Source organism: Eulemur rufifrons, chromosome 18 (genome assembly GCF_041146395.1).
Source record: "Eulemur rufifrons isolate Redbay chromosome 18, OSU_ERuf_1, whole genome shotgun sequence".
In the NCBI taxonomy this organism is placed as follows: domain Eukaryota; kingdom Metazoa; phylum Chordata; class Mammalia; order Primates; family Lemuridae; genus Eulemur; species Eulemur rufifrons.
In genome coordinates this window covers 27,899,287-27,911,466 of record NC_091000.1, presented here as the reverse complement: position 1 = coordinate 27,911,466, position 12,180 = coordinate 27,899,287, and the positions used below count along the sequence as shown (strand labels likewise).

At 33.8% G+C, this 12,180-nt stretch overlaps 1 protein-coding gene across 2 annotated transcripts in view; it reads right to left on the bottom strand.

Moving 5' to 3' along the window:
• Positions 1 to 12,180, bottom strand: part of NAA15 (N-alpha-acetyltransferase 15, NatA auxiliary subunit) — a 71,161-nt gene that overhangs the window by 18,430 nt on the left and 40,551 nt on the right. For both annotated transcript variants that reach the window (XM_069493181.1, XM_069493182.1), the window contains exons 11-14: positions 11,302 to 11,471; positions 9,977 to 10,129; positions 9,271 to 9,399; positions 8,033 to 8,246 (exon numbers count right to left, since the gene is read on the bottom strand). In XM_069493181.1, the coding sequence (XP_069349282.1) occupies positions 8,033 to 8,246; positions 9,271 to 9,399; positions 9,977 to 10,129; positions 11,302 to 11,471 (666 nt within the window). The remainder of the gene's footprint in view (positions 1 to 8,032; positions 8,247 to 9,270; positions 9,400 to 9,976; positions 10,130 to 11,301; positions 11,472 to 12,180) is intronic.

Sequence of the window (12,180 nt, the reverse complement as noted above, 5' to 3'; positions counted from 1 at the left end):
AAAGCTACACGCTCAGTCAGCATTTGGACATTTGTTAATATTGAAAACTGAAAATATACCACTGTAATGATTTCAAAAAATGTCTATGAATTTTTCCCTTCAAAAGGCAAAGCCTAGTTCCCCTTCCCTTAAATATGGGCTATGCTTAGTGACTCAGCAGTAATTAATAGAATGTACTAGAAATGAACGTATGTAACATTTATATTAAGTAGGACTTAAAAGCACTGTGGGTTCTCCCTTGTCTTCTCTTGGATCACTCAGAGGAAGCTAGCTGCCATGTTGTGAGGAAAACCACCTAATCTTATGGAAAGAACCGTGTGGTCAAGAACTGAGGCCTCCAGCCATGAGAGTGAGCCACCTTGGAAGCTGATCCTCCAAATCTAGTCAACCCTCAAGATGCCTGGGCTGACATCTTGACTTCAAATTCCTGGCCTACAGTAACTGTCAGATAACAAATGTTTTTTATTTAAAGCTGTTAAGTCTTTGAGTCATTTGTTTTGCATCAGTAAATAACCAACATAGATGTTGGTATCTGGAAGTGGGATATTGCTGTTATAAAAACTTAAAATGTGGAAGTAACTCTAGCACCAGAGAGTGGCAAAAGGTGGATGGACTTTGAGAAAGCTGCAGGTGAGGGTTTAAAGTTGAAGTGAAGGATATCATATAGTGGCAGAAAGTTTAGCAACAATGTTACAAAATGCACAAAATTATCTGAGTGATCTAACTAAGGTGATTTTCAGGCAAAGTGTTGAAGGCAGCACCTGACTCCTCTTGCTGCTTACAGTAAAATGCAAGTGGAGAAAGAAACTTTAGGAGGGAGCAGGAATTTGATGATTTTGAAAACTCAGTCTCTCCAGAAATGGCTGCTAGGCAAAGATCAAATCCAGGGCATTGTTAGGAAAACATGTTAAGAGGGAAAGCAAAGGATTTGGCTTTAAAATCTTTTGTTAAGACCCAGGACTCAGAATGATGGTGCCTCACTAATCAGCAGTCTTGAAGAAAGGCTCTCTAAAAATTTTAAGGGTGACTCACAGAGATCTTCTCAAACAATAAAGCTTCTAAGAAACTTAAAGGTGTTCTCCCCTTCACAGAAGTTCAAGATAGATTCCAGTAAGATTTACAAAAGATCTACAATGTCTTAAAAAGAATTATATGGGCAGAAACACAGCAAATTTGGACTAAAAGAAACAGAGTTAATATACAATGAAAAAAGGCCTTTAGAACCACCCCCCTGCCACTGCCCTGCAAATTTTACTGGCAGCAAGCCGACCAAAAAACTACTCAATAGCAAACAAATGCTAACTTTCAAGAGAAAGGATGGATGATTCACAAGGTGCAACCAAGAACCCAGAGGGCAGGGCCAGTAGCCACAAAAAATCATTCCTATGTCTTGAGTGCTAATCAAGTAACTGTTAACCTACATGAACCAGTAAATCCTGTGTGCCTCCTGAGAATGTCTATGGTGGCTTTCCCATGCCTGTTCCATCATTTTATATTTGGTGTGTAGTGAGTTTATAACCTGTGTCTTCAGTTCACAGGATTTCATATTAAAATAACTACACTTAAAAAACTATACATAAGGGGGGGGGAAGCTATCCTGAAGGAGCTACATCAGCACCTATACCTGATTTATATGACAATATTCTAGACTTTAAGCTAACATGGTAATGGATAAGACTTTTGAAGGCCTTGCGAGGGATAACTATACTTGTATATGAGAATAATGTAAATAATTTGTAAACAGAATGCGGACAACAGCAGTTAAAAATATATCCACAAATACTTCAATTCTCCTCACCTCAAGTGTAGGTTGTACTTGGTGATTCTCTCATGCCCAACGAGAATGTGAAGGAATAATAAGGTGGGATGTCAAGAGAACATAATATTTAAAAAGTGTTGTGGCTTATTCCTTGTTCTCTCTCATGGCTAGCTACCATGTCTTGAGGAACTCTAGAAACCCTATGGAGAGACTAAGAACTAATGCCTCCTGCCAACAGCCTTCTCAGTGAGCAATCTAGGAAATGGATCTTTCCATTCTAGTCAAGCCTTCAGATGACTGCAGGCTCAGCCAAAACGTGAACCATAGGTTTCATAAATGACCTTGAGCCAGAGCCACCTAGATGCTTCTGAATTCCTGACACACAGAGACGGCTGTTTTAAGCTGCTAAATTCTGGGATAATTTATTTTGCAGCACTAGATAACATATAACCCCCCCAAACCAAATACATACTTGTTTATCTTTTTCCTGGTAAAAATTCCTTAATACTAAAAAAAGAAAGCTTCAAACAAAGACCAAAAAAATTACATTCTGAAAACACAAGACTATAAATGGGTAGCCACATAAATGCTAACCTTTAATAATGGTAAAATAACTGCTACCACTTGCATCCTTGCTACATGCTAGATACAGTACATACATTATTTAACATTCTCAACAACTTCATAGATTAGGAGTGTAAAGTATGAGAAAACAGGTATCAGAGGAAAACAACAACCCAGAGTGATAGTAAAAGGGAGAGCAAGGATTTAAATCTATTTCACTAGGACTCCAAAATCTAGGCTTCTTCTACTATGCTAGACCAACCTTAACTGTAGGCAATTAAAGAGTCAAATATAAAAATAACAAAATTAGACTCCAAACTCTATGATTTTTCCACTATGAAATACCAAACAAAAGTCAGAAAACTTTTTCTGTAATGGGCCAGATGCTAAGTAATTTTAGGTTTACAAGTCTGTTGTAACTAACCTCAGCTGTTGCAGCAAAAAAGAACAATAAATAATATGAAAATTAATGGGTCTGACTTCATCTATATTCCAACAAAATTTTATTTATCAGAACAGACTGCAGTATGGATTTGACCTATGGGCCTTATTCTATACTGCCTGCCACTGTTTTAAAAGAACTCATGACAGTTCACCATAGAATTACCAGGAAATTAAGAGTTCAAATTCTATTTCATTTAATTTAGCACTAATTATCTAGAGAAGTACTATAATTCTCAACTTTACATATATTAGTTATTACTTGTGTGAGCCTAATAAAGGCTCAGAATTTTAGCTTAAAAGGAACTAGAAGAAAATTCTACTGTGCTAGAAGATACTATTTGACCATCTTTTTAAAAAATGTTTGTATATACATGCGCATACACAGAAAATAACATTTGAAGACTACTATAACCAGCCATACTAACTAACATCCACGTAAGAGGGTAAAATAAATCTGGCCAAATAAAGACTTTAAAGTTTACTGAAAAGATAAAAACACAAGAAAAGAAAAATAACTTTTCAATCAAATAAGGAGTAACTACCAAATATTTACTACAAATAGTAGACTTTTATGGTGAAACATTAGAAGTTCTCCCTCTAAAGAAAAAAGGGCAGTAAGTACACTATTGCTCCTATTAAACAGCACTGTTTTAGCAGCCCTAACCATGCAATAAGACATTGGGGGAGGATGGTATAAATATTGAAAGAAACAAAATTACTACCATTTATAGATTAATATAACGGTCTACATCTGCGGTCCCCAACCCCTGGGCCATGGCCCAGGTACAAGTCCATGGCCTGCTAGGAAATGGGCCGTGTATCACCGCCTGAGTTCCACACCACCTCCCCCTGTCTCACAATACGCCACACCCCCACCCTCAGTCCATGGAAAAACTGTCTTCCATGAAACCAGTCTCTAGTGCCAAAAAGGTTGGGGACCGCTGGACATAGAAAACTTTCAAAATTCAATGGAAAAATCACTATTATCAGAGATAACTGACTAACGTTAGAGATCAGTAAGAATACAACTTGACATATTAGGTTATTAAGTACTAAGTTTGACAGTTAGTATCTCTGACATTTCATTCACTTTGAACCTTTTTGTTTTTTTTTATAGGAACATCCTCATTCTTTCAAACACATGTTTTGGCTTGTGATTATCTTTCAAAAATTTTTTAAAGCAATTTTTGTGAAACAATGGATAAATCTAAACTTTGTGTTATTTTTGAATATGAGTTCCGTTGTGGAACCAATGCAACACAGACAGATCGAAATATCAATGAAGTATTTGGGAAGGATGTGGCTAATGAACACACACAGTACATCCATGGTTTGAGAAGTTCTATTCTGGTTATTTTAATCATGAAAATGAGCCACGTGGGTGACCTGAGACCAAGGTGGATAATGATGAGCTGAAAGCTGTAGTGGAAGAGAATCTATCTCAACCTACGTGTGAATTAAGCAGCAAGGTCTGACGTCAACATTCCCACAATATTCGACCATTTGAAACAAATGGGCAAGGGAAAGAAGCTGGCTAGATGGGTTCCACCGTGAATTAAATGAGTGTCAGAAGAGAAATCCTCTCAACGCTTGCCTTTCTTTGTTGTCACAACAGAAAGGTGAACCATCTCTATACCATATTGTTACATGTGATGAAAATGGATGCTTTTTGACAATCACAAGCATTCGGCACAATAGTTAAAGTGCTGAAACACAGTCCAAAATTTAATATTCATCAAAAAAAACTAATGGTGTCTGGTTGGTGTTCCAGTGCTGGTATTATCCACTACAGCTTCATGAAACCCGGTCAGTCGATGACAACGGATGTCTACTGCCACCAATTGGAGGAAATGAGGATGCTCGCCAATAAGCAGCCAAGCTTGCTCAGTAGAGACAGGCCAATCCTTTTTCAAGACCACATGTCACCAAAAAAACACTGCTTAAACTATAGAAGCTGGACTTGGAAACTCTCTGTCATCCATGGTATTCACTAGACCTTGCACCAGCTGACTACCACTTCTTCCAGGCTTTGGACCCCTTCTTGCAAGGAAAAATAATCAATTCTCAACAAACTGTGGAAAACGCCTTATGCAATTTCATCGCCACTTGCTCTCTAGGCTTCTTTGATGCTGTCATAAACAAGCTACTGTAAAGATGGCAAAATTGTGTCAATAGTTTCATTAATTGTACTATTTCTTGTTTGAGATATAATAAACTGAACTTTTGATTTGAAATTGGACAGTTCATATTTAATGACCTAATATAAAATGTTGTACTATATTAGAATATTGTAATAGGAAGAAGGACACATAGGAATAATGCTAACAGTAAATTTGCCAAAGTTATGTAATAATAATTACACTAAAAAGTAAATAGAAGACACATACATTCTGGTATATAAGAATTCAACATTGTTTAAGGCCCACCTCTTGCACCCCCTCTCAAATAGCAGTCTGTTTTGAATCAAAAATTCCAGAAGAAACTTTCTGGAAGACAAGTTAATTTTACAGTTTATGCAAAAGCAAAAATCTGCATGTAAAACCATAAAAATTCTAAAGATGACATAGTATTATTTTAAGAAGAGAGAAACTGATCATAAGAAAAGAAACCTGTGTGCTGATGTCAATACCATATAGTTTTAATTATGTCTTCACAGTAAGTTTTAATATTTGTTAAAACAAGATACCATGCCCACAACCAACCATATTACTTTTTCAGGATTTAGTTCATGATAAGGGTAGCATTTTAAATCAGTTGAGAATATGCTGACCTATTCAACAAGTACTGTGAGAAGTTAGCAGTCTATTGGCATGGGAGGGTAGAAAGCCACTCTTCATCTTACATCGTATATAAAAATTAACTCCAGATGATTAAATAGCCAAATCTAAAAATAGCAAAGTATTAGAAGAAAAAAAAATATTCATAAATGTATTTTTAATTTTGAAGTAGGAAAAGCCTTTCTAAGCAAGGCCCAAAAGGCGTAAAAAAACAAGACTACATATTAAAAATTAAAACCTTTTTTTTTTTTAATGAAAGGGGGTAGAAAAGTGAAAGATTTTCATATCAACCTCCCTCCCTTCTTTCCTTCCTTCTTGTCTCACTATGTTGCCCTGGGTAGTGCAGTGGCATCATCATAGCTCACCTGAAGCCTCCAACTTCTAGGCTCAAGTGATCCTCCTTCCTTAGCCTCCCCAGTAGCTGGGACTATAGGTGTGCACCACAACACCTGGCTAATTTTTCTATTTTTAGTAGAGACAGGATCTCACTTTTAATTAGGCTGGTCTCAAATTCCTGAGCTCAAGGAATCCTCCTGCCTTGGCCTCCCAGAGTGCTAGCATTACAGGCGCGAGCCACTGTACCCAGCCTAAAACTTTTATATAATGAAAGAGACTCACCATAAATAAAGGTAAAACCTACATGAAGGTAAGAAAGTATATAATAAGCAATGCAATATATAAACAAGGATTAAAATCTTTAACATATGAAGAATCCCTACAAATCAATAAGTTTAAAAAGAAAGCAAGCAAAAGAAATGAACAAGCAATTCACAGAAGACACCCAAGTTTACATGAAAATATAAGCAGATGTTCCATCCCACTAAAAATCTAGAAATTATAAATGAGATATTTTACCCAAAATAACAAAAATGTAAAGGACCAATAACTTTTAGAGTTAACAATAATGTAAAACAAAAAAATCCGAATACAATATTGGTGGTAATAAAAAACTGATGAAACAAACCTTTATGGAAGGTAATTTGACAGTATTTCAAATAATCATACCCTATGACTCGGCAATTTCCACTTGTAACAATCCGTGCTAAATAAACATGTGCATAATGATGGACAAAGATGTTTACTATAGCACTATAATGGTGAAAAAAATTCACACAGATTCTTACATAGCCATTAAAATGTCATTTGGATAAGTATCCAAACACAGAGCAGCACTATTAATTGGGGGATAAAAAGTATAGGCTGCAGAACACCGAGTAGGTTATAATCCCATTTATGACAAAAAAAAAAAAAAAAAAAAAAAAAAAACTTGCCAAGAACCACCCTGAAATATGTGTGTGGTATACATACAAAGAAAACTTTGAAAATTGTACTTGTGCATAAAGGGAATTGATCCTTTCACAGGGATAACTTCTGGAAAGGAGAATGGATGGTAGAAAAGTGAAAGATTTTCATATTTGCTAGGTATATTTCTATAGTGTCTCAACTTTGTACAATCAGACTTAATTGTGTATTATTTGTATAATTTGAAGAAGAGGATGTAACCAGGAGAGAAAAAAAAGGTAAACAAAAGAAGCCAGAGGGTCATAGCTATCAATTTTAACTACAAATTGTCCAGCAGATTCTTCTTTTTGGTATTTTCTTCCAAGTTGAAGCAGCATCAATAGGCAGGAATAGATTCAAGTGAAATTTATACAAGTGTTTCACTATTGGGCCTTAGAAAGTTCTAAACTGTCCTTAGGCAACAGGAAGTAAAAATTAACAACATATTAACAAAATAATTCAAAAGTTCTTTAACAGGTGGAAGCACATAGAAAGTAACCAGCAATATCTTCAAAAGAGAAATAAACTAAGGACTAAAGAAAAAAAATCCGACACTTTTTATGCCCCAACTCTTACAACATTTTTGCCCTAACTGAGTCACAAAATATATGCACATACAATTAATTTATATCCTTCTACATGCAAGATCAGTTTTATTCTGAAATTCTTTCCCAAATAACTGTCTAGTGAAGACTTCTCCCTAATCATTTTGACTCTCAGCTACAAAAATGGTACATTAAAAACGGGTCAAATGATAAGTCACTGTGGCTTTTAATGTCTAAGCAATATTCACCTTTTGGTAGCTTACTTATAAATTACTATTTAAAAAGGAATAGCTAGTTATATAACAGCCAATGCTAACGTAGAGTCCCACACTAATAGTTAGCAATTTACAGTACTGTAGTTAGCAATTTATAATATTGGATAAACCAGATATTAAATGCAAAACTAATAAAATGCAAACGTCTTAAATGCTAATGAGCAATTACAAATCAAATGTTTAACTTATTTTGAAAGTATAAAAGTAATTAAAATTTTTCTTTTGTTGCTTAGAGAAATTCACAAAATAACCATCATTTTCTAACCTTGTATAACATCTTCCCACAAGGTGCTCAATAAGAAGCTAGAGAAAAATGTATATTATTCAAAAACATAAATACAGAAACACACAGCAGAGAAAATAATGAGAAATCTTTGAATATTATACCTGTATCGGCTTCATGTTCTTTATTCTCATCTGTAAGGGGGTTATCATGAAGTTTCAAATAGATCTCTATAGCAATTCTTGCTGCCTTGAAGTAAAATGGATGTTGTCGAAGTACATCTTCTAGTTTTAATAAGTCCACATAGGATCTAAGGGTAATCTTCCTCATACAGTATGTATGAAAGTCAAACTGGTCATCAGTGATTTCTATAAAATGCTAACAAAATTATCTTTTTATTATTATACTGAAGTATAGCAACGTCTATAAATACTTTGCATTTCAAATAAGTAAATACAGTTGGTCATAACATAGCACAAGATATGGCATACAGCTAGCATTAAATTATTTGCTGAACATAAGGGAAGCTTTAATATATATATATATTTTTTCTTTCTTAATCATACTTAAATAAAGCTATTATGACAATATCAAACATAATTTATTAGTATACATGATGGTACAAAACAGTAGATTCACATGTTGAACACTGTGAGTTTTTATATTTAGAACAATTTGCAAAGGATTATAATATGTAGTATTTGTAATTTTTGAGGGTACAAATCTGAATCTTATGCAATGTGATGCTGATATGGGAGAAAGAAATCAATTAGCAAGTAAGTCAAGCAACCAAGAACTTACAAATTTCAACTATGATGTTCTACACTTGACTATAATATAAATGGGAAATTAATTATATAAACTACGTTCATCTGTGAAAAACACACAAAAAAGGAAGCTAACTATTGGTCATAGAAATGAATCAAAAGCGAACAGGACTAAAAAAAAACAATGAATTTATCAGAAACGAGGAATTATATAGGCTACAGAAACATGAAAAGGTGTCAAAGCTTATATTTATCAAGGGTATACAGCCTCACTAATCAACCTAACAATGAACAGGCTTCTAGGATTACTTAAGCTTTGTAGGTACTACTAAAGAAGCAGCAACAGTTTAAAAAAAAAAAAAGTTAAAAAAAAATCAATAAAAACATAGCCAAGACACAAAATTCCAGAAGTTTTTAAGAAGAATTTTTACAGGAAGAATAAACAATAGAGAAGTTTGGCTGAAAATACAGTCTATAATATTTCCATTATAAAAACCGAAAAAAGTGAATACTGATTTTAAAAATCATCTGTGAATTATAAAGAGGGAGAAGAGAAAAAAACTATATACAATTTGCCCAAAATCTTCAATGTGTAACAGAATAAAATGAGAAACTCATATGTATGAGGTACTTACTCTCTCAATCTCATGACATTTCTTAAGTGCTTCACCAAATTTATTCATTGCTTTATAAGCCTGGGCACATTCTGTCTGGAACCACATGCACTGCATTTCATTCAAATTCTCTACTGCTGAAGTTCCTTCCTATATGAAAATCATATATATTCAAGGCCATTTCTTACCAAATACATAACTCCACCACAGGATTTAAGAAGAACAAGATGTTCTACTGATTTGAATTCTTCCAAAATAATTTAATTTTTTTAACTATTCTTAGAGTAAAAGGAATAATTTGTGAGAGCAATTGAAATTATCTTTCTAACCACTAAATATATTATTCAGTTTTTCAAGTAATTAAACAAAAGGTCTATAGAACTGGGGATAGGAATTAACATAAGAAATAAAACACTAGCACATAGCAGGTACTCAATAAATATTAGTTCCCTTAACCCCTAAAAAACGTATCTGAACATACACCAATATAAACCAGAAATCCCAGTGTACAGTCATCAAAAAAGACAATGCTTTATACTAATGTTGGTTCCAGTTCTTTCTGATAATGGTTATTTAATTAAAATCTGTTTAGCAGCTGGGGCCATTAAAAAATCTGGACTATTTTCATATTAAAAGCATTAAAAACAAACTTTGAAAAATGAGCAAGGAATACAAGTATGAACTGGCTCATGTCCTGTTTGTTAATAAGAAAACTAGCTGTACAAACCCGTGTAAACTTGGAGCACATTTCTTCAGCTTCTTTAATCAGATTGGCTTTTAGCATATATTTTGCACATTTGGAGTTGATAAATCTGTCTGCTGTGTCCAAGGCCTGGGCCTCATCCATCCACCTTGCAGCTTCTTTAATATTCCCAGCGTGCTTACAAGGTACAAAAGCAAAATAAACCAGTAAGTAGCCAATTTTACCAGGCAGGTAATTGGTTACCTGCTGGTAAATAACTAAAAAACAAATGAAAGAAAAGGTATTCTTTTGACTCTTAAGATACTAATCAATGTAGAAGCATGTATTCTTCCATAATATAAGTTCTGATAACTTTCTGTCCATCAAGAATGTAGGCTGACAGTAAAGAGTTGTTTTAATAGTTTGCCTACTGTTATATCCTCGTTGCCCCACGCGCTATATACATATATGTATGTGTGTATATATAATATGTATATATATGCATGGCACATAATAAAAATACTCAAAAATAATTGTTAAATCAAAGAATAAATAATGGAAATCTTTAAGTCAGAACAACATAATTCATTATGAAAGTCATGAAAGGCAAATGGATGGCCAAATTTCTACCCAAAAGGAACAATGGAAACATTACTGATTAGGACCATTGGTAGACATTCCCCAGTGATCTTCATTCTAATTCAACTAACTACTCCATTTGGCAAAGGCCCAAAATGGATGAGCATAACCTGACTTTCAAAAGTGCTTTTTGACTATTACTTACTTTCATTATTTTCTTGCTAAATAAATTACTGGTTTACAATCACTCCATCAAGAGCTTCGATTACTAAATTTTATTTACAATAAGATAGGGAAAAGCCAATTTTATTTTAATATGATGCTGGAACATATGATAGAGATTCTCAAGCATGGCCCAGGAGTTGAGAAATCAAAAAAGATAATAAAATGTAGAATTCATAATAGAATTGTCACAGTTCCATTTCATTAACATTACCAGATGCTGATGTTTTATCGTAGTCAAATGTTAATAGAAACACCCAGTGCACAGCAAATATAATTACCTTTGAACCACCTGTACTCTTATTCCTAAAACCCAAGAGAATAACCACATGAACCAAGAATAACTATATGTGTGTATGTATGTATGTATAGATACAGATGAAGCATCAAATTAGCATGACCACTTCAATTCTAAAAGTAATCAGACCAAGAAATGTACTATAAGTTATTCCATGCTTTGAGTCATCAAATATGTCATTTTCCCTACATTTAGAATCTATAAAGCATAGGAAAATATTTATGACAAGTCTCATTACCATACAAAAAAAAAAGGGGGGGAAATTTTTTACCTTATAGATTTTAGCTTTCACAAGAAAGAGTTCTATCAACGTCGGTGTACTTTCAATAGCAATATTTATGTATTCCAGAGCAATAGATGGCTGGCCAATTTTATCATAATGTTGTGCCAAATAGTACTGGACCCAAAGTAATGTGGTTGGTGGTTCCTCCTTTCCATCATCTTTAAAAAGCAAGAGGAGGGAGAGAGAGGGAAGAAACCATGTTAGGCATTACATATATTAACAATACCTCCCCCCAAATGATCTCTGTATTTATTAATAAGGAAGGTAGTTTATTTATGTATCAAGCCATAAAACAACCCCTAAGTCTATAAGATCTTTGGAAGGGACCATGTTTTCTGTTCTGTATTCTTACAGGCTCTAGCACAATGCCTTGCATATACATAAGAACTTTATATAACAAATATGGTAGATAAATGAGATCAAATATATTAATTACCTAAGAAGGAGAGCAAAATGGATGGGGGGAAGACAAGCTGTACTAGAACTATGAGAGTGTATTCATCAGATGTTATTTATGAGGGGGGAAAACTCAAAAAGAAATTTTCCACTAATGTGTGATTAAAAAAAAATAAAAGTCCCGACTGCTCAATTGAGTTTCTAGCCAATGTGCTAAACTGTATATAAATATAGCTGTGATGTGGTTATTTTGAATTTTGGTGATTATATTATCATCAAATTCTACTGAATTTATTATGCTGAACATGCAAAAATGCACAATTTATATTGAATAAAAACTATACTCAAAAAATGAGACAAGTAAAAAATTCTTATTCTATATTTTAGTTCGTGATTTAATTTTAATATACTCACAAGAAAATGTGTAAGCCAAATAACCCACACATTAAAAAATTCTTCTTTAATACAAAT